The 21247-nt window shown below is 41.5% G+C and overlaps 1 protein-coding gene and 2 long non-coding RNA genes across 5 annotated transcripts in view; all 3 read right to left on the bottom strand.

Annotated features, from left to right (window-relative positions):
- Positions 1-523, bottom strand: part of HDAC2 (histone deacetylase 2) — a 24136-nt gene extending 23613 nt beyond the window's left edge. Inside the window, exon 1 of one of the 2 annotated variants that reach the window (XM_042016899.1) lies at positions 326-523. In XM_042016899.1, coding sequence (XP_041872833.1) covers positions 326-377 — 52 coding nt within the window. In that variant the 5' untranslated portion in view covers positions 378-523. The remainder of the gene's footprint in view (positions 1-325) is intronic. The other variant, XM_042016900.1, reaches the window with a different exon arrangement.
- A 2471-nt stretch (positions 524-2994) lies between these two features.
- Positions 2995-14116, bottom strand: LOC121659305. 2 transcript variants are annotated; one of them, XR_006014267.1, is made up of 3 exons: positions 12119-14116; positions 8479-8633; positions 2995-6812 (listed from the first exon to the last, which is right to left on the bottom strand). It is a non-coding gene; the product is annotated as an uncharacterized LOC121659305 (long non-coding RNA). The 2 variants fall into 2 exon arrangements; XR_006014266.1 differs by lacking the exon at positions 12119-14116 and having other exon boundaries at positions 8479-10751.
- Positions 14117-16331: 2215 nt separating this feature from the next.
- The window catches only part of LOC121659319, a 15255-nt gene continuing 10339 nt past the window's right edge, over positions 16332-21247 (bottom strand). Inside the window, exons 3-4 of the long non-coding RNA XR_006014278.1 lie at positions 20021-20142; positions 16332-16740 (exon numbers count right to left, since the gene is read on the bottom strand). This is a non-coding gene — a long non-coding RNA (uncharacterized LOC121659319). The remainder of the gene's footprint in view (positions 16741-20020; positions 20143-21247) is intronic.

Genomic DNA, 21247 nt, shown 5'->3' on the forward strand with positions numbered 1-21247 from the left:
AACAATAGACACAGCACTTACTGCCGGGCCCGGCAGGCCAGGCAGCTCCCCGGCCCGCACCTCGCCCAACTCCACCACCCCCGGCCCCGGCGCCGCTGCCCCACGCCCGCCGGCCCGCGGGGGTCAGCAGAGCCGACGGCGGGAGCGGGGCGCGGCGGCGGGGCCCCCCGGCCGCCATGGGGCCGGGCCGGGCCGGGGGAAGCTCGTCCCTCGGGGCAAGGGGTGGCTGTGCCGGCGGGGGCCGGGGACGCAGCCCGCCCCGAGCGGCCATTAGAAGGGCGCCCCCCCGCTCTTGCACGCGCGCTCCCGCGCCGGCCCTGCTCACCGTCGTAATAGTAGCAGACTTTCTTCTTGCCGCCGCCCTGACTGTACGCCATAGGGCTGCCGCGCCGGGGCCGTGGGCAGGGAGCGGGAAACCGAGGAGAGCGCGGAGCCGGCTCGGAGGGTGGGAAGGAGGGGGCGGGAGAGCGGGAACTCGCGACGCCGGGACCGCCAGCAGCGGGAGCGGGCCGGACCCTCGGCTGCGGGAGGGGCAGCTAGCGGGACGCGCCCAATTCTCCGCCGACGGAGAGAAGCGGAGGGAAAGAAGGAAGCGGCGAGAACGCACGCGAACGGACGTAGGCTCCCGCCTGCTTCTCTGTGCCGACTTCATTTAGTTGCACACACAGTCCAGGGAAGAAGCCAGCGGGGATTCTTAATAAGCGAATTATTGGAGAAGGCTCTTTTCTGGGCCACCCCTATGGCGCACAGTGGTATGATCCGCCACGGGCGTCGGGGCTGTGTCCCCGCCCCCCAGCGGAGCGGCTGGGCGCATGAGCGGTGGGGGCGCCCCGTCTCCGCGGCGGGAGCGCGAACGAGGAGCCCCGCGCTCGAGGCCGCAGCGGGCCCGGGCCCTGCTCGGCGCCGGGGCCGCCGCGAAGCCCCTCAGCCGCGCCCCGCACCGGCCGGGACCGCGGGGAGCCTCGTCCGTAACCGCGCCGCGCTCTCCGCCGCGCTGGGGCCCGAACCTCACCCTCGGCGGGGCTGCTGCAGATGCTCGACCGGCTGGGGCGTCGCGTCTTGTCCCCTCCGCAAGTGAAAGAGTGCTCTTTTCCGCAACAAAAATCTGTTTTTTTGTTTTGGTTTTGTATTTTTGAGTACTCCTCCCTATCAGTACTCTGCCCTATTGGCAATTGTTGCACCTCAGTATCCCTGTTCTAGAAGTTGTTCAAAACACGCTTCACAGTAACACATAGCAATTCTTCCAAAAAATCAAGGCATGCCATGCAAGAAGCCTTTAACATCTGAATAATTTCTCTTTGAGATCTATCAGCCGTTTTCTCTCCTTTACTCAAGCTCAGGTACAAACGCAGGAAGGAGAAACATGATCACACTCCTGCTTAGCCACCTTGCTTGTATTTGCATTTGTACAGGGGTTCACACTTGTGAGGCCTGATAAGCCATGTCTGGGGGTGCACATCAGTTACACTAAAGGTTACTGTTTCTTCAGCTGACATGAAAGGCCTATATTTAGGGACTTTCGCTCATTCAAGTCTTGACCAAGGTTTGTTGATTTGCTGGAGACTCTAAAAGTACCTAAAACCCCCGGTTATTGCCACGTGTACCTATTTGATAACAAGGCATTTGTGTAATCTATGTCACACAACAAAACCAATACATGCCCAAAACCAGGTTAGGTCTTTGTTCCCAGAATTAAGGTGTTTTCACTCCTCGAGGTATCTCGAGTCTGGGTCCTTGTAGATGATTAAAAAAAAAATCATTTTATATTGTTAGAGAGAGACAACTGTAAAATAAGTTTGTTAACCACATGTATGTGCACAACACCCTAAGGATAAACCTATGGCATGCTAAGAAAAGAGTCCTAGACTCCCCACGCCACCCCCTTCATCTTGTAACAAAAGGATACTATATTGTCATGTAGCCAGGTGGTGTAGCATTTTTAAACAGCTTTTGTCATATTCCATTTGGAAATTTCTCTCTTAGAAATAACATACAAAATTGATTTCTACAGCTTATAATACAGCTGATATGAGTTTCTTGGTGCAAAGCACAGCAAAATATCTGCATGATATTATAAGCTATAAGAGGCATGATATTATTCACTTACCACTAAATTCCTTTTTATCTCAGCCTGCTTAATGGTGTCACTGCTTGAACAGACTTAGATTGGACTCCAGAAGCTCCAGACACTATTCTGTATTAGGCAATCACTGTATTATAGGCTTCTTTGACCATTGAAATTCAATATGTTTAGGAAGCTACTCAACATTGTGTAGTTGCCTGATAAACATTTCTATCCAAACAGTACAATAGCACATCAGCTGGCTCAATATCAGGAATACTTTTATTGCACCACAGAGGGAATTCAATAAAAGCAGTGAGGTATTGTCAAAGTTCTTATTAGGGACCTCATGTGAAGAAAAATGTTCATAATTTCAATTAGTTTCAAATGGGTACTCAACTTCCTATAGGAATAGCTTATTTTGGTTCAAATGGGCTAAATCAAGAGAAGCTATGTTGCTTTCAGGGCAAAAATGACTATGCATGTTCTTCTAACATCTGAATTTAGGCAAGTTCAATTCTCATTTAGAGAAGCTCCTTGAATACTAACTCATACCTGAATTGAGCGAGTGTCAACAAGCATACACAGTTTTCCTTTAGTCAAAGGGATAAGAATTCATTCACTGAATTCACAGTAACTCAGTATGACAGTAAGGGCACTATTGCCTTTAACAGTCAGTAAAGCTTAAATATCAAATTTCACAGGTTGTGTATACAGGGGTGATTTCCTACACCAGTCCCGCTTCTAGAATGCAAGTTCTGCAGATACATTCAAACCTGCTTGTTAAGGGAACAGCATAGCAGCCATGCTACACAAAAGCTAATGATAGGGCAGAAAATCTGGAGCATCACTTCCCAGGGTAAACACTCATGAACATCATCCTGTCAAGGCCCAGGCCCACTGGAAAACAGAAAAGACTATATAACAAAGTATCAGTGAGAAAGTCTGCCATTCCTTTTACTATGTTGCAACATACAGACACTTTATAACATAATGACGATTTTTTATACTTTCCTGTAATCACTTGTTTCTGTTACTGAGTGAATTCTAGCTTTATTTCACACTTTCCCTGCATAATGATACCAACATTAGCTTGTCATTTCACACAGAATTTATGTTCTGCCTTGGATAGTGGGGGTTTTTTTAGGAAGGGACATAAAAGAAAGCAGCAATAAGGATCTTTTAAACAGAAGAGTAACTTCAGTCTTCAACAAATACAGCCAGCATTGCAAGAGAAGGTATTACTGTTTCTTAGATATTTATTCTAAATCTCATCTACTGTGAAAACTCACTAAATGATTATGCAAATAGTGAACAAAAAATTCTCTATAAGTAAATGTTTATCCCTTTATTTTTCTTATCAAAAATCAATCTAGAATTCTCAAATCCAGAAGATCCTCCCCTTCACTCTTCACCCTACCCCCCCTAGGTATTTTTAAAACAGACAGCATGAATGGAGGATTTAGAGCACCTATTTTTTTCTCTTAACTGCTGCTGTAGAAAAGTGGCATTACCTTACATACCACAGAAATAATGAGCAAATCACCTTCCTTCTGTCTCCTTACATAATCTAAAAGCAGAAAGATACAGCTAGAAATCTTGCCATCACCTAACTCATTATTTATCCAAACTCTTCAACCCCATACACACATGTAGGTACAGCCACCTCAATTCTCTTTAGCAGAACTCAATAACAAATCAAGTTAACAGAAAAAAAGATTAAAATTAAAACCACACCAAAACAGAAAAATGAAATCCGTAACCAAAAGAAGAAACCCCCCAAGCAACCAACCAAAATACAAATCAACCAAAAAGCCTTTAAAAAGCAACATACCTTCTCCTTAAAAAACAAAGGAAATTGTTCACCTAAGAATTGATGAGTGTCTGCATTAGCAAAGTTCAGAAAGGACCTTTAAAACTTCCTCATTCCAGACCATGCACTCAAAAAAACCGAAAAAAAAACCCAAAAAAACCCAAAAAAACAACAAACCCAAAAAAAATCCTCCAAACTAACTTAACATATAAAATACATTTACTAATTCAACTCCTCATAGAAGAGTTATCCCTTATACCACTAAGTACAATTCAGCACACCCCACCCACCCCCCTTACCCCTAACCATAGTTCTGTCTCCTCCTATCCTCTTTTTATCTGTGAAAGTGAGCATTTTCAGGAGATACCTATTAGCAGCATTCACAGCTGCAAAGTTGTAATCAAACACACAAAAATGTAAGGAGCAAATCACAGACAATGCTCTTGACTTGTCCTATTGTTAATGCTGTTGATAGACCTTACATAAGTTCTAGAAAGCATAATAGTAAATAAGGTTTTGGAGTCACTTTCCTGAGAAGAAAACACAGGTTTCATCATGCAGGTACCTTACTAATGAGATCACTTTATGCAGAATGTCAAAATCATTAAAGAACAAATAGACAAAGAGAACCAAATAGGAAATTAACTGTGAGGTTCAAATTTGCTCTCTTGCTTACTTGTGCAATAAACACTGGCAATATTGCTATCTACTAACTGCTTTTGAATTTCAAGAGGGTAGACTGCTGAATATTCTTCCTTAATTGCTGCTGGAAAGTGCTAAGACTAATAGTGGTTTTGTTTTAATGCTATACAATAGTCTGGGATCTTGCCTTGATCCTGAATCCTCATGTTGATAGTAACACACACCAATGACTTCATTTTAAGTAGTAGTAGGCCAGTATATTTTCTTACATGCCTATCATTTCTCTGTGCAGCGTCTTCATCTCTATGTCATGTGTGTAAGCATAATTCATCTGTATCATATTGTGCCTGGGACAGATGTACCCACCCACTGAACCTCTTCTGCAATTGCCTGAAACTTGTTCCCTGTGCAGTTTTGTGCCTGGCCATTTGATAGCCAGGAAAAGTCTGTCTCAGTGCACAGCACGTAAATGCAGATGCAGTTTTTATTGAAAGTGGCATAATTCAACAGTTCTAATGCTTGTCTTAAAATAAATGGCTAGAAGCATCAATATTCAAATATTTTCTTCTAGACTCTTACTTTTGAAACAGTTGTTAGGAGTAGGAAGGTGGATTAAAAGAAAACTGTAATGGTAGGTATAGTATAATGAGAGCAAAGCAATTAACTTTTCCTATTTGTATTGAAGGTTTTAAGAGACCTAAAGAAAACGGTACGCATTCACCTTTAGAAGAACTTAGATCTCTGACACTAGCTTTTTCAGTTTAAATACCATTTATTGGTGACTGCTACAGTGCTGGTGTATAGAGTCTTTCAGTGCTCATTGTTTGCAAAGACAGATCAGTTTAAATTACACTTGCTTTCAGTGAGACAACTGAATGATATTCTCTGTATCTGGTAATTTCTAAAGAAAGATAGACTTTTTTTTTTTTTTTTGAGAAAATCTGACATATTTATGACATTTAAATGACATTCAAAAATATAGATTAAAAATGTAACCATCCATCACAATATGTTTGCCAGAGCCACAGACCTCCATATCAAGCACAGTACTTGTACCTTACTTGTGTCTGCTTTACTTTGTTTTATCCTATCTACTTCTAAGCTAAATACTGAAGTTGAGTGGAAGGCAAACTTGTAAAATGTAGACAGGCCTTCTCAACATATAAATGATGTTTTAATAGCTCTGTATTAGTATGCTTGCAAATTGCTAGGGTTAAATGTTTTTGTTCTTAGCAACAGTATAATTTACAGAAATTGGTATGGACACAGACAGGTAAGGGTTAGTTTTCAGTATATAGAGGGAAACTTGGTCCATGCTAGTGGAAAACAGTCTGCCAATAGGAAGTCTCCAAATGAGGAGCATTGCAGGACATGGATGAGCATGGTGAAGAGTACCATAGTCCTCCAGAAAATTCTGAAGGGTGAGTCTTGAACTGCTATAACCTAGAAATCACTTCCTTGTTTCTTCTGTGTCTCAGGAGCTGAGCAGGTCACAGCTGATAAGACATTCTAGTCCCTGCGATTCACTCTTTCTCCCATTTCCTTGATTAACCCTTGATCTCTCAAGCAAGCAAAAACCAGTGAGCACTGACCATCTATGCAAACAACTCATCAGTGCTAGTTTTTTGCATATCTGGTGTACCATGTGTAGTGTTATTAAACAAAAATATGTCTGCATAAGGAAAATGCACCAATTTATTTAAAATCCAATTTAAATCTAGTCATGAGGCACTGTATAAACACTATTTCAATTTGACAGTGGTGGGTTAGCTTCAATATAAACTGATTCAAATCTTTGGAGACTAATTGATATAAAGCAGCATCCACATAGTTATTTGTATCAATTAGAAAACAATTAAAGGTAAATGGGAAAATTTCTCTTAGAATTGGTACCTATCAGTTTGATTTCCTGTCTGACTGAGTCTTGACAATAAAAAACTTGCCAATGAATAAAACCAGACAAAATAAATGGATTTATGGAGTCTATAGACAGTTCACTGCTCAGAGGACAAGACTACTCACCACTACTTCAGCCATAACAATAAAAGTTTTAATAACAGAAAGAGTGATCTGAGGATGGATGTGTCTGAGAAGATGTGCAGTTATCAGCATGGAGATGAGGTCCTTGGCAATTCTATTTGACTTTATTTCCTCTGTACAGGAATTGCTAGCAGGTCGTGGATCAGCAATCTCATTATTGCAAAGTCATGAATGTTCCTTCTCTCCTCATCAGTTGTTAGGGTGGATATATCATAGGTGCAATGTACCATAACATTTCTTTGCAGCACAGCAAACCTGAGTGTCAAAGAACAGAAACAAAGATGAGCAAAGGTTTCTAGTTACTTCTCTTAAATCTAGTGAAAAAAAGGTCATCGTTTAGACGTTTTTATGCATCTATGATTTTTTTTTTTCCAGGATGTAGTGGTTTGGTCCAAAATACTCATTACTGTTTATCTGCTGTGAGATAAGAATTAGGAGAAATGCAAAACAGGCACCAAACTTGAAAGAATATGAAGAAGTTTATTAACAGACCTAAAAGAAGAAAAAAAAAATTATACCACCTTCAGAACTCTCCTCCTCCCCCCACCTTCCTCCCTTCTCCCACTGACAATTTTCAAAGACAACCCTTAAGATGTTCAGTCTGTTTACCACTTCCATAATAACCTTGTTCAGTCCATTTAGAAAGAGAAGTCTCTTCTTGCTCATGCTATGAAAACATTATCACAACGAGACAGCCGCCCACTTCCAAATATCGTTCAGTCCATTTAGGAAGAGGAGTCTCTCTGCCTGCGTGTGAGTCCTTTCCCCCGACTTGCAGCTTTTCCCGCAACTGCTTTCGAGGGTCCACTCTTGAAGTTTTCTGGGGTACAATTTTAAGGTCGAGCTGTTCAGAAACAAAAACAGAGGCCCTTCTCCTTCCCTGGGAGCAAAGGGTCTTCATCATCTTCATCTTTAGGACTATCTCTGGGAGCATCTCTAGGGACTGAGGTTTTCTCCTTTCCCGTTTGGAGCAAAAGTCCTCATCACTTCCATCTCTCCCTGTCCAAACTTCTCATGAAATTACAGCTGTGTCAGCATCTGCCTATCTCAGCACAGGTGCTTTTGCTTACGAGTTGAACACTCCACCCCCCATATCTTCATGAAATTACAACAGGATACTCTGATATATCATAGCTTCACAACAAAATTTCAGCTTTAAGCATCTCCTCTCTCTCTTCCCTCAGGTTTTCAGCTCTTCACAGCAATAAAAAGGGTTAATCTCACCTCAGCCTTGCAGCTTTGCAGCTGGAATGTTGAATTTTTCTTATCGCGGTGGAGAGGGGGGAGAGCCGAGCCGCTCCAGCTGCCCACGGCAAGGCAGTGGGGGGGGGTTTCACGACTGGAACAGGTCCATCGACTCCAGGATGGCCGTGGCCCGGCCCGGCCTGGCCCAGGCAGGGCCTGGCCGGGCCCGCTGGCCCCCACACGGGGCCCGCAGCCACCTGTGCCAGCGCCGGAAACGAGAGAGAGCTTGGAGGGGGAGTTTGCCTATTCTTAAATGTGGATCACAGAGGTGATCACAACTTTAAGTGGCTTAGAGAATTGTCCATATTCAAACTGGCCAGCTGATAGGTTCTATCAGGTCCCAGAGGAAACTGTAAGCACCCCTTAGCAAGGATGTCCCTTCCGGGACTATGCTTGCTAACCTATGACACAGGAATACCACTAAAAAAAAAAATTAGTAAATATTATGTTCTAGAAACCACATAAATTTCCCATTTTAGGGCCGATGCTTTATTGGTAGTTTGTAAGAATCTATGATATTTTATCCAGATGCAAATACTGCATTATATATACTGTGCATATTTTGTCCTTTTACATGCAACGCTGCCTTTGGTAAAGGAAGCAAATTCTTCTCTACACCTTTCTGCCATCATTTTTCCTGGCACCATCAGTGTTGATATGCTGGCTGAACACTCACATCTCTGTTAATATTCCTGTTTCCTCGCCTCACCCCACTTGGTAAGCAGATTTCTTCAGGAATATAATATTCATGCAGGTGGTGTCTGGTAGAGCAAAACATTTGAAGGGCAGGATGAAACATGTTTCTTGTCACTGGAGTGATTAAGGAGCAAACTAAAAAAAATAAAGGAGAAACTCGCTGTTACATTTTTATTCCCTATTAAATTGCCCATGGCATTTTATTTGCCTTTTAATCAGTTTTAGCCCATGATATATTCAATATCAGGGTTAAAGAACAGACATCTTGGAAGGCTGTCTGACAGCTGTCATGGCCACAATCTATCTTACTGGACTCTACAGCACTTTCCTATTTCCAGATTTGACTGTACACCCCAAAAGCAGGCCACCTGGATCAAGAAAAGTGTTTACTTAATGCACCATCCTCATCTCTTCAGTCCCTTCCTTGGTTTCTGTGCAGGTCCACGTGTCCCTTGACACATCCTTCAGAAGGCCATTGTGGACAAAGATCAGGCACAGGTGTGTGGGAAGTGCCTCAGTGCTTCACCAGCGAGAAGACTGTTGGGACCCAGGTTCTCCAAAGAGAAGGGCAATACGGTGAGTCAGATCTGCTGAGTACTTGTAGGGTATTACAATAAGAGTCAATGTCCATTAGGCTGACAGCTAAGAGAAAGAGTAAATGTAATGGAATAAGACATATAGAAGTGTTGCCCTCTAAAATGATCAGGAGTGACAAGGAAGCAGTGTGCTTTAGCTGAGAGGTTGTGACTAGTTGTGCTTTACATATGGCCAGACTCTAAATCTCTCCTGATTCTTTCACATCTCCAACCCCAAGTGTGATGTTTCTCTCTTCCCAGCATCGCAAATTCCAAAGTCTCCTGGTAGGCAGTCATGTCTGTATTTTAGGTTTTCTGTGATACTTCCTGCCTGAGGAGAGAAGGCAAGTCAAAAAATGCATTGAGCTGATGAGAGAGGCAGAGGAAGAAAGCTGGTTCAGGGTCTGAGAACGAATTCTTAAATTCTAAGCTTTAGCAAGATTCTATGAAGCAACTTTTTTCTTCTTTTCTTCAAACGATGGTTTACTTAAATCTAACTGTCTACACAAGCAGCTGGTTTAACACCTCAGCTAATTATACCAGCTGAAGATCTGGACAAGCTACATTCCAAATGATTCCCAAACGACTTAGTTTCACTGCAGTTTACTTAAATAGCCAAACCTATTTTGAGAGCACTGAGTAGTTATTTCTGCTACTGTATATTTGTATCAAAAGTTTTAACAGTTCCCAATATATCTTGAGTTTCCCAAGAGATCTAGGCTTTAATAGCAAAATATGGTAGAAACCAAAGACTTTAGTTCTTACATGAAGAGCAAATAAGAGAACTAGATATCATATCTTTTTTCAACTCAAACATTTAATGCTCTGTCATGGACAAGATGAAAACCTGAGGTTACTCTGTCATAGATAACCTGATGGCCTAGTTCTCCACTACTTTATTCTTCATGGAGTCCTGAATTAAAGCAGAATTTAAGACTGCTTACGAAGTGTCCCTTGGTTCAGATTTTTAGGTGGCAATGATTAAACATACTGAGATGTTAGTATGCAACATTCACAAGGTTGTGAGCTCCATTTTTGAACCATAAGACGGACACATGAAGCTCCATCTGCCTACCTTCTGTTCCAGGTGTGGGAAAGAAGTAGCTACAGATTTCTTTAACAAAAAGCTAAGGATACAAATGTTTTCAGACTCAGCACTTGAAAAGAGGAGATAATAAATTTGCCAGTTAGAAGAATCCACCCAATGAAGTTGCTGCATTTTGGACAACTGACAGATTCTCTACACTGTCTTGAGTTCAAGGAGTTTCCAAAGATTGATAAAGACTTATGTCAAAACCTGACATTTTTCAAGACATGAGAAACACATTGAGTCATGTTACTTGGCGCTTTTTTAGAAGAAAAATATTGAATTCCATTGCATCTGAAGCCAAGTCCAATATAATTTTAAGGTGTTGTGTGTTTTTAGCTGTTTTGAAGTTTGTTTCAGTGTTCAGTGTGCATACAGGAAGAACTCACTGTGCATCTGTCCTTGATGACTCTTGAAGCAGTACAGACAACAAGCTGACAACAATTTTCCAAAGAAGAGGAACATTGGAATGGGTTGCCCAGGGAGGTGGTAGACTCACCATCCATAGAGGTGTTTAAGAAATGACTGGACATGTCACTTAGTGCTATGATTTAGTTGGCATGGTGGTGTTTGGTCAAAGGTTGGACTCAATGATCTTGGAGGTCTTTTCCAGTCTTAATGATTATATGATTCTATGATTTCCAACAATAATGATTCCACCACTTCCCTGGGCAAACCATTCCAATGCCTGACCACCAGTGAAGAAATTTTTTCTAATATCCGATCCAAACTTCCCCTAATGCCACTTAAAACCATTTCCTCTAGTTATGTCACTTGTTACCTGGGAGAAGAGACCAACCCGGCCCTGCTACAACTTCCCTTCAGGGGGATGATCACTGCCCTGGTTTCCTTCTACTTAATACTGTATCACCATGACAGAGAAAATGCTGACGCATTTGGGCTGCTTCTGTAGATTGCGCCTAGGATGTGTTCAAATGCAAGGATTACAGGCCATAAAAACTCACTTGTATCCATTATGTAGCGCTAAGGGATGATACAAAGCACTTCATTTAGGAGTAGGTAACAACGTATGGAGTATCCTGAGAGAGGAACTCTATCAGTGTGTCTGCAAACACTTTCCTCAGCCCTATTTTCTTTTATCATGTGTGTTCAGTGGCCCCTTTCTTCAATACCACCCCATCATGGCAGAATTCCATCACCCAATCTCAATGCATCAATATCTTTTAGCATGCACACTGGTGTGATATGGTATGATATATGATGTTCCCACGTAGTTTCCCAAAAGTTAGGCATTTAGTCTGGAAGCCATCATAAGGGAACCTCTACAGAGCTGTATTTGTCATTCGGTTAACTGCTGCAATTCTCCTGTCTGACACAGTTCCTTGATTTACATAATGTCCTTGGAGTAGGAAGGAAAAGCTGTGAAAGAAGCTATTGCAAGAGAGTCTTTCAAGTACACTTCTAGCAGTCCTTTTCCTGTTAACAGATATGTAGAATAAAAATGAAGGACTTTCATTTGTGTTTCATACAAATCCCAGGGTTGCAAATGGATTCCTAGTTCGTCTTAGAGAAAGAGGGAGGAATAAAGGAAGGTAAGTAGAAAATACCACCGACCCCCCAAAAAAGAAAAAAACAAAACCAACAACAACAACAAAAAACCAACTAACCAACCAACCAAAACAGTAAAACCCCAACTTTTGTATTTTTTCTTCTGTCCATAACAATAGTTGCAAAATTTTTGCCTCCACAGGTCTGCTTGAGGGAACTCATCCTTATGTGAGAAGTAACTATGTTGGTAACTGAGAGCATTTGCTATTCATAATATATAAAAAAAAAGCCTTTAATTAAAAAAAAATACTTCCTCAGACCCAGTGCTGTCCCCCAGACCCAGTGTTGTCATATGATCAGATGAATGATAATTTATACATGATCTCATGAATATGTACCCCACCCTCCAAACTAATGTTGAGGTTCCTGAACCCAGTCTTGCTTCTGACCTTCAAGTGTCCTCAGCTCAGCCTCAGCTTGCAAGAGCAGAATATCATTGGTAAGTTAAAGTTCTTTCCAGCCTGGGGTTTTGAGAAATTTGATGGTATATTGCAGTCATTCCTCTTCGTCTCTGATAAGCAGTGATAGAAGGATGTTGACATTTAAAACATTATCAATGGGTAGCTAAGTTGATGCTTGCTGAGAAGGATGAGGGAAACTGTTCCTCAGAACATTTTTAGTTAAGGTTCCAAAAGTACAAGCAGATGCCACTATGTCTGTTACATCCTCTTCCTGTGTTTTGAGTGCCTGTCTCCCACCATGTTAGCTGGAGATTTCATTCTGAGGCAAACAGACTCAGATATTTAAACAAACACAGATATTTCCCCTCACTTCCCAAGTCTTTATGATCTGCAGAAAGAAGAAATAGCATTTAAAAATACCAATGTATTTTACAGCTTACTTGCCAAATCTAAACTGTGCATGTGTTTACTATTAATATTTATGCATATGATGCAGAAGAAACTTATTTTTATAAATTTTGCGTAAATAGCTAAAAATGTGTGTGTTAAAAACAACGTGAGACTAGAATCTAAGGAAATATGTTTCTCCAATGTGAGAGACATACAGGACAAAATACATTACGTGGTCTATTATGGCCATTTTCACAAAGAGAATAGCAAAGGAAACAAGCTGTAAGTGGCTAAGTAGGAAGCAGCATATCTTCATGATACCTCTTGCAATTATGGAATAATTATAGATCATTCATAATAATAAATGTCATTAGTGTTTGTTATTCCTTTTGTAGAAGTAATTCAATAATTTACATATATGTGGGTTTTTAGCATGTTGAATTAGTTTTCCTGGCTTTGAAATACTTCTATATATCTATTACTAGCATTGTTCTCAACATCACATGCTTAGGACATGCATCATTACGGTCCAAGGGCCGTGAATCATAACTCATAATAATATTTAAGTCCTGTTCTGATTTTTTACCTATCAGGGCAATAATTTTCAATGGCTGCACAGGTTATCTTTTTTTACTTCTGTAGCATTTATACTACAGTAAATTCCAATGGAACTAACTGTGTTGAAGCCAATGGAATAAAATGAGCACAGTGTTTACAGAGAGTTTTTTAAGGGTCAAATATCAGTAGGACAGACACATGTTAAGGCAGAGCCTGAGGAAAGGAACACTTATTTCATAGTTACACACTGAACAATTTACCAGTTAAGCTACCATACAGATGGAGAAAGGCAGCTCCAGACATGCCTTAAAGGAAAGGTTCAGAAGAAACTACAGTCAGCACCAGCTTTCAGGAGCAGGCTGTGGGTTCCAACCAGACAGAGAACCTATCTTGGAGATCCTTCTGAGCTTTTTTATTAGCTAGCTGTAGGTGGCTTTCCATCAAACTCTGTTCCTGCAGATAGCCCCCATTTATCATGCAACCTGATATATACCAAAAAGTCACTGAAGAGGGTGGCTGTCTTAAATCCTGAGACATAAAAGTTTTCCTTAGCAAGGAAGCTATGCAGGTTCCAAAAATGCAAGCAGATCCATGGGTCAGATTTGAGTATGGTTATGGATCTTTTCCAATAGGCAGTTTGGATGCGGCCATCTGATTTGGAAGGCTAAGGTAATTTTATGTTATGAACATGCACTGCACTCTTCCAGTTGACTTCAATGCCACAGAGCTGTCCTGAACTTGATTAAATTACTAGCAGAGACACTGAAAAAGAATTTATTGTATTTAGGGCTTACTGTGTTAGTGCATAATGTTTAGTATTAGTTCTTATTTTGGACAGATTCAAGCCTAAATAAAAGTCCCTTGTGCATAAAGTCTATCTCTTTGCAGGTTTGCTTCAGAAAATTCATACTGAGAGTTTATTATGTTGCTTTCCCATCCATTACAAGAATATAATTTTTAATTGACTTGACAACACAATTAAGCAAAAAATTTCATGCCAGTGGGGCACACAGTGATGTATTTTGTTTGGTTGGGGTTTTTTTTAAAGCAATTCAAAGCAGAAAATACTAAAATTCTCCTTTCTTTTTCATTAGGAGGAGGGAACATTCTTTTTTTTTTTTCTTTTTTTCTCTTTGTTGTCCTTAGTGTCAATTCTGACCTTAAAGTCAATGTCTTCCATAAGATTCTGCTAGTGATTTTTTTTCCCTAGACCATGCAACCAGTTCTTTGGACTGTACTTCTTTCTAATTGACTTGCTAAGCTTTCCTCCAAAAGCCTTTTTTCTTTTCTTCTCCATTTCTTTTGAAATTTAGAGAAGGCAATTTGGACTGATTTCAGTCTGTTATGGATTTTGGAAATATTCCAGAGGCAAAGATAGGACTAAATCAAACTGGAAAACTCAATTATTTTAAAGTTTTAGCTTTTAGTTTAGACAGTTTTGACAATAATGCTGAAAGGATGCTACAAAATGTCACAGTCTGATCAGGAAACTGCAGTATAATGTGTGGTGAATAAATAACACACCAAGTGACACTGATAAAAGAGTTCTGGGGAAAATGACACCCTCAAAATGTTTTCAAATTATTATATCCCAATTTCTGGTCCCACTTACATTGAACTAAGTCTGCAGCAATTTCACTGACAACATCAAGATTATATTCTTTATTCCCACAAACAATTTTTTCATGAAAGGTGAGCCTCATTCAAGTTATTTCAGCAAGAAATAGAGATAGCTCAAGCTTTTAGTGAAGAAAAGAAGCACAAGGATCATTATGCCTGCATTTCGCCTAAACAGTGGTTGCATGGCACAGACTGCTGGCCCGTTTTCCTTTGCAGCAGCCAGCAGCATTCCCTGGTCTGGGTGTCTGGGCTTCTGCCCTGTGAGAATTATACAAAGAGGAATGGGGCCAAGGAAGTGGGCTGAGATATTCTGACATCTTCTGATACTAATATATATACTAGTACATATATTTACTGGTTCTTGAAAATATATAGAAGTAATTCATCAGCTCAGACTAAAAACTTTTTTTACATCATGAGAAGAAAAGGACTGTTAGATGAGAAGCTCAACACAACCTGGCAATGTGCACTTGCAGCCCAGAAAGTCAACTGTGTCCTGGGCTGCATCAAAAGGAATGTGGCCAGCAGGGCAAGGGAGGTAATTCTGCCCCTCTATTCTGCTCTCCTGAGACCCCATCTGGAGTAATGCATCCAGCTCTGGAGCCCCCAGCATAAGGATATGGACCTGCTGGAGCAGGTGCAAAAGGCCACAAAGATGATCAGAGGGCTTGAGCACCTCTTCTATGAAGGCAGGCTGGGAGACCTGGGGTTGTTCAGCCTGGGGAAGAGAAAATACCAGGGAGACCTTATTACAGGTGGTGGTGGGGTCAATGGCTCTCACCCAGGAAGAGGTGACCGGTCCGGGGAGATGGTCCCGCAAGGAATCGCCTTCCCGAGGTCCGGTGTCTTCCCTCAGCTGCTGGCAGGAGGGCCCTTGCAGAGGCTGTCAGCTCTTCAGTGATTATCAGCTCGTGATTCCAGCTCAGCTCTGCAGGGCAGCCTCCAGACCAAGCCAGACCAGAGAGAGATGAGAGGCTCGTGTGGCTGGTTCCGCACGAAGGGAGCTTTATTGTGGATCCCCTCCGGCGAAGGGGAGAGCCAGGGACGAGAGCTCTCTCCCACAGGGGCAGAGGCCTTAGCTTTTATAGGGATACAGGGGATGGGTGAAGGCCAATGGGTTACAAAGGATCTGCATAGGGTCTCCTAAAGGATTGTGGGTCTGTCTTTTCTCACCTTGACCAAAGAAGTGGTTGCCTTTCCACGGAGTCCTGCTGGGCGATTGCGAAATCTCTTATCTCAGCAGAGATCCCTCCAGGGCAGGGGCTGGGCATACTCCACAACACCTAATAGCAGCCTTCCAGCACCTGAAGGGAGACTACAAGAGAGCTGGAGAGGGACTTTTTACAAGGGTATGAAGTGATAAGACAAGGGTGAAAGGCTTCAAGCCAAAAGGCATTATATTTAGAACAGACATTGCAAAGAAATTCTTTACTATGAGGGTGGTGAGGCACTGTAACAGGTTCCCCAGAGAAGCAGTGGATGCCCCATCCCTGGAAATGTTCAGGGACAGGTTGGATGATGGGGCTTTGAGCAACCTGGTCTAGTGGAAGGTGTCACTGCCCGTGCAGGGAGCTTGGAACTAGATGATCTCTAAGGTCCCTTCCAACCCAAAATTTTCTGTGATTCAGTGACTCTGCGACTCTGCAATTCAGGTACCATCCTTAATTCTGAGGCTGTAGCACTGATCACTACATTTTTCTGCAACCTACATCATTGCGATTCTCTGCCAGCGTAATCATGAGCTGATGTTGTGCAGCTGTAAAGCATGTGCAATGTCCTCCATCACCCAGCTATTCACTGACACAAGTGTGTACAGACAGTCTCACCTCAATCCTCCCAGAAGGGAGAGCAACTACCCTTCAAAGGCAATGATGTTCAAAGACCATCCTACTGAGTAGTATTAGGGATAATTACATAAAATGATGTTTTAACAGACTTTCTATGAGGGAAGGTGGGGTAATATTCCAGTTTACCTGCGTGTTTCCCAAGAGATGTTTTTTCTCCTTATCTGTGACTTTTCTGTGAATTTCTTCAAGCACCACCTTCCAATGACACAAAAATAAAACCTTAGGCCTCTTAAGAATTCTCTGTTCCTTAATGCATGAGCGTGCCCAAATATATAGCTGGACATTTGTAAACCCAGGAAAATAGGAATAAACTGGTTTGCATTATTCCCAGGTGGAATGTTCTTTGTCATGAGAACTGAGTTTTGTCAAAGACAAACCTTGAACCCACAAGATAAATTGCTGAATATCCATAACCAGTCAATTCCATACCAGTACTATATCATTACTTTGTAATAAATCTTATGTGATCATATTTTAATCCCTTTCTTAAGGTGCACGTAAAATACTCAGTCTGAGCTGGCGAGTTGCTTACTTATGTTTTGCAATAATAATAAATGCAGCTGCTTTTTTTTTGAGTTTGCCTCCTAAAAGCTTCCCTATCACTACACACTTTCCTTTATTGTCAGAAGATGAGGCAAGTATTTGATTTACACTGGCTGAGGCAGCAATCCTAAGCCTAACACTTTTCCCCATATAGGATAAACCTGCCTTTATATTACTAAGGAACAAAAAACTCCAATACCATAAAGTACAGACAGCAAAAATTTGTAAAGGCAATAATTTCTGGCTTTGAGGAAGGCAGCAAGTGCTGTTTTCCTGCCTTGTCTCCTCATTGTTCAATAGCTCCAAGTTTGTTGTCTGTCGTCTTTCACACGGCATGAGCTTGGCAGAGTCCAAATGCCACATATTTCTATTTTTGCCAGCAGAACTCTTGGGTCTCTGGGTGGATCTCTAGAAAAATTGCTTTTTATTATATTTTGATTCAGCTAGCTCTGTGATGGAGTTCTGCTGCAGTTGTTTAAACAGTTTACAATGGAGATGGCATAAGGAATAAATGTTCACTGACTCCCTTGGGAATGAAAGGAATGCATCTGCCTGCTAAATGTCTCAGAGTTGAATTCAAAAGAGTGAAGTGATCCACCCAACAGCATGCACCTTTTCCTCAGACTTTAAAATACATAGTCCCTTAGGTTGTTTCAGGTTATGTATTTACTTTTGATTATTGTTCACTCTTGACTCTCCACCACCCAAATAAACTCCTGAAGTAGCTAAAATATAATAGCTCATTTTCTCTTTCTGGTAAGTGGTTTGGGCAGCCTATGCATAGATTAGCCTTCCAACACCATTGGGATTCAGCTAGAGATGACTGAGTTCAGCTACGCAGGACTAAGGGAGCCTGTTGGATTATTTTGGGTGACTTCAGCCTTCACATGGCCATTTGATTAGCCCAAGCAGCACCAATACTTTTCTATTTGATTTGTGGCTTGGCATTTTAATAGGGCAATGATGCAAATCCTTGACTCATCCTTAACTGGCACAGCCCCTTTGATTTTAGTAAAATAATGGTAGAGTGAAAAATTGCCCAACAGTTACCCTACCTTGAAACTGCCTGTGTAGCTACAAATTGCATTTTCTCAGCCTACAATATTCCACTTTAATGGATTTGAAAGAAGTAAGGGCTATCCTAGTGCTAAGAATGAAACTAATTTTTCAAGTTTTCGTTTATTTTTGGTTGTCTTTTTTAATGAATTACTATTTGGTTGTTAAGTGTTACAATTACATCTCTTCAGCTTCTTGCTGGAACGGGCACAATTAATAGGCTTGCCAGACATTTAGATCTAGAAAAAAATACGGTTCTGTATTGAAAATAAAACCCTGTTACCAGTGGCAACCTCACTGGCTGTTTTAACAGACAGACTGGGTACTGAAGGAGCACTGGGACAAATCCACTCTCTTCAACATAGGAGAGGACTCTTTGTGAGGACAATGTAGGAAGGATGCTCAAGCTATACTTGCTTTGTGTAAAATTTCAGAGCCATAGCTTCTAACATAGGCTATTCTATAGTAAATTACTTTTAGAGCAAGCCAGAAATAATCAGAACAAAGCAGGATAATAGCTGCTGTCATCTGCTTTCATGTCTCCAATGGGAACTAAATTCACTAAAATGAACTGTAAGAAATAGCGGGGGTGGCTCTGTTCCTTTTCACCTGAGCCTGAATATCTGGCTGCACCCTTCAGCTGGGTTCAGGCAAATTAGCTCATTGAGGGCAACAGCCATCTTGTCTTCAGAGTACTGAGAAAAACTTTAAATCTTTTTGGTTAGTGAAAATTGCAGAGGCCATTCACTACCAAAATAATTCTGTGGGGACTAAAGGACTGGGAAATAGCTAAGAATTAATAAGAGGTAGACATTGTCCAGTAGAGATCTTTTTATCCCCAAAATGACTCTGACATCAATTCAGAAGAAGGAAACGCAGGATATCCTGAGTGCAGCCCTCTACGTTCACCGAGATGTTAGCACAGGAGAAAAATCACACTGGATGGAGATGCCTGTGTTCATCCCATGTATGCTAGTGCAAGCAATGGAAACATAGAACACAGCCAGCTGTGAGTTGAGAGCCAGACTGAGACATCCAAAGGGATGGGACAGCAACACTAGGCTGGGGGTCCACAGCACCAGCAGCACCCTCTGAACTGGCCAATAGCCAAACACTTGAGCAGGAGGCTTTAGGTGTCAGGTACTGAGCATCACCTGAAGCCAAGGAGAAGCCAGGCACTGCAGCTACAGCAGCGATCATAGGGACAGGAGCTGGAACAGCACAGCACTGAGCCCTGAGAAGTCAATGTCACCACAGCCATCACACATCTGCCCAGCCTGTCTGTCATGGACTTGGACTTTGCTGCCAGCTCAGACTGCAGTGGGCAGTTGTGTGGGGCTCAAGAGACCAATGGCTCCTGGAGACCTGCAACTGCTGGAGCTGCTTCTCCCTCAACACCCACCACAGGCACAGTAATCCTGAGCAGCCCCAGGTGTACACAGGTCTTCAGCTTCTCGTGCTACTTGCATCCAGGCAGAATTGCTTGACCATTACTGCCATTATGCTTCTTCCATGTTGCTTTGACATGTGAGCCAAAATCTAGGCACACTTCCTGCAGAACATCATTCCATAAATATTTTTTTCCTTTGTTCTTTGCCACTGGAAACAATGGCAAGTTTCTCTTCAACAGAATTTTGGATTAGTGTTACACTCTACTTACAATTGTCTGTATTTATTGTTTGTGTTTAATCTTTCCTCTGCTGTGTTTTAGAAACACATGCCTGAGAGGTCATCATTTACTCAAGACAATGACAAAACATTTTATTATGTTTTATTTTAGAATTATAGTGAGGAAATGGTGCCTCAGTCCACAGGGTTTAGAAGCTCATAAACCAAGGATTATTTAGAGCAGTAGTTGACATGGGAAATTATTTACCTCTGAAGACTCCAGAACAGATGAGGGATTGTTTTTATCAGTTTATAGTAGGATGGCATCAATCATCCAATGATGGGAAAAAACTCACTTCATTGATGAGTAATTACTTAGCAGAGCTTTTACTAAAAGACAAAAAGTTACAGGATGAGTGAGAAAAATTAATAGGAAATTTCTTCTCAGGAAGAAGCTTATTCATATTATAAACATTTCAAGCAAAATAAGGCTCAGGTAGGACGCTGATCTAGACTCGCATGTCATGGGAATTACTACCCTCATCCGAGACAGCTGACCATCAAGTACTGAACCACATAATAACCAGATCCAAAATATTTTCTAAGTATTCAGTACTTGCTCCAACCACAGGTTGTTCAGGATTTGTACAAAAGAAGGACATTCACACAAAGGGTTTGCTAGTGTTATACATTCCTGTGCTTCCAGACATTGCTCAATCTGCAAACTTGATTTTGAATAAATTATTTTGCAGTAATCAGTCACATCCAATCAATAGTAAATCACTGGCTACCTATTTAATTTTCCTGTCATAGTTCATCTCAGATTATAGATAACCCAAAGACTGAGATACAGTCACATTTCCACCACGACAGAAGCAAAGACTGCTTCACTGCATTTGACACAAGGGAGAAAAATCCTCTTGCTTTTGTGTAAATTTCACTTATAGTATAAAAATAGACTCATGGCACTTCTCACCACATGCCTCTACTACAAAGGAAAATTTCTGAAACTAGGAGATTCTTTTAAAACAATTAAAAGAAGTTGTTGCTACACAGTGGATAGAAAAAGATATAAGAGAAAGGTTGACAAAATGTGACAAGGAAATGGAAGAAAGAGAAATTCCAATTAGGAAAATATTTTTCACAAAGAGCATTGTTAAATACAGGAACACGTTGCCCAGAGGTGTTGTGGAATATCTGTCCTTGGAGATTTCCAAAGCTGAGGTGGACGAGGGCGCAAGCAACCTGGTCTAACACCAAAGTTAACCATAAAATGCACAGGAAGTTGGACTAGGTGACCTCTAGAAATCTGACCAACCTGCAATAGTTGATGATACTACTGGATTTTGTTGCTGAAGGTGGTTGAGGAATTGTCATAGGTTAGCAAGCATAGTCCCGGAAGGGATGTCCTTGTTAAGGGGTGCTTACAGTTTCCTCTGGGAACTGACAGAACCTATCAGCTGGCCAGTTTGAATATGGACAATTCTCTAAGCCA

This window comes from Corvus kubaryi, unplaced genomic scaffold (genome assembly GCF_017639235.1).
Source record: "Corvus kubaryi isolate FWS band 111438036 unplaced genomic scaffold, C.kubaryi_AGA036_p1.0 split3-73, whole genome shotgun sequence".
NCBI lineage: Eukaryota > Metazoa > Chordata > Aves > Passeriformes > Corvidae > Corvus > Corvus kubaryi.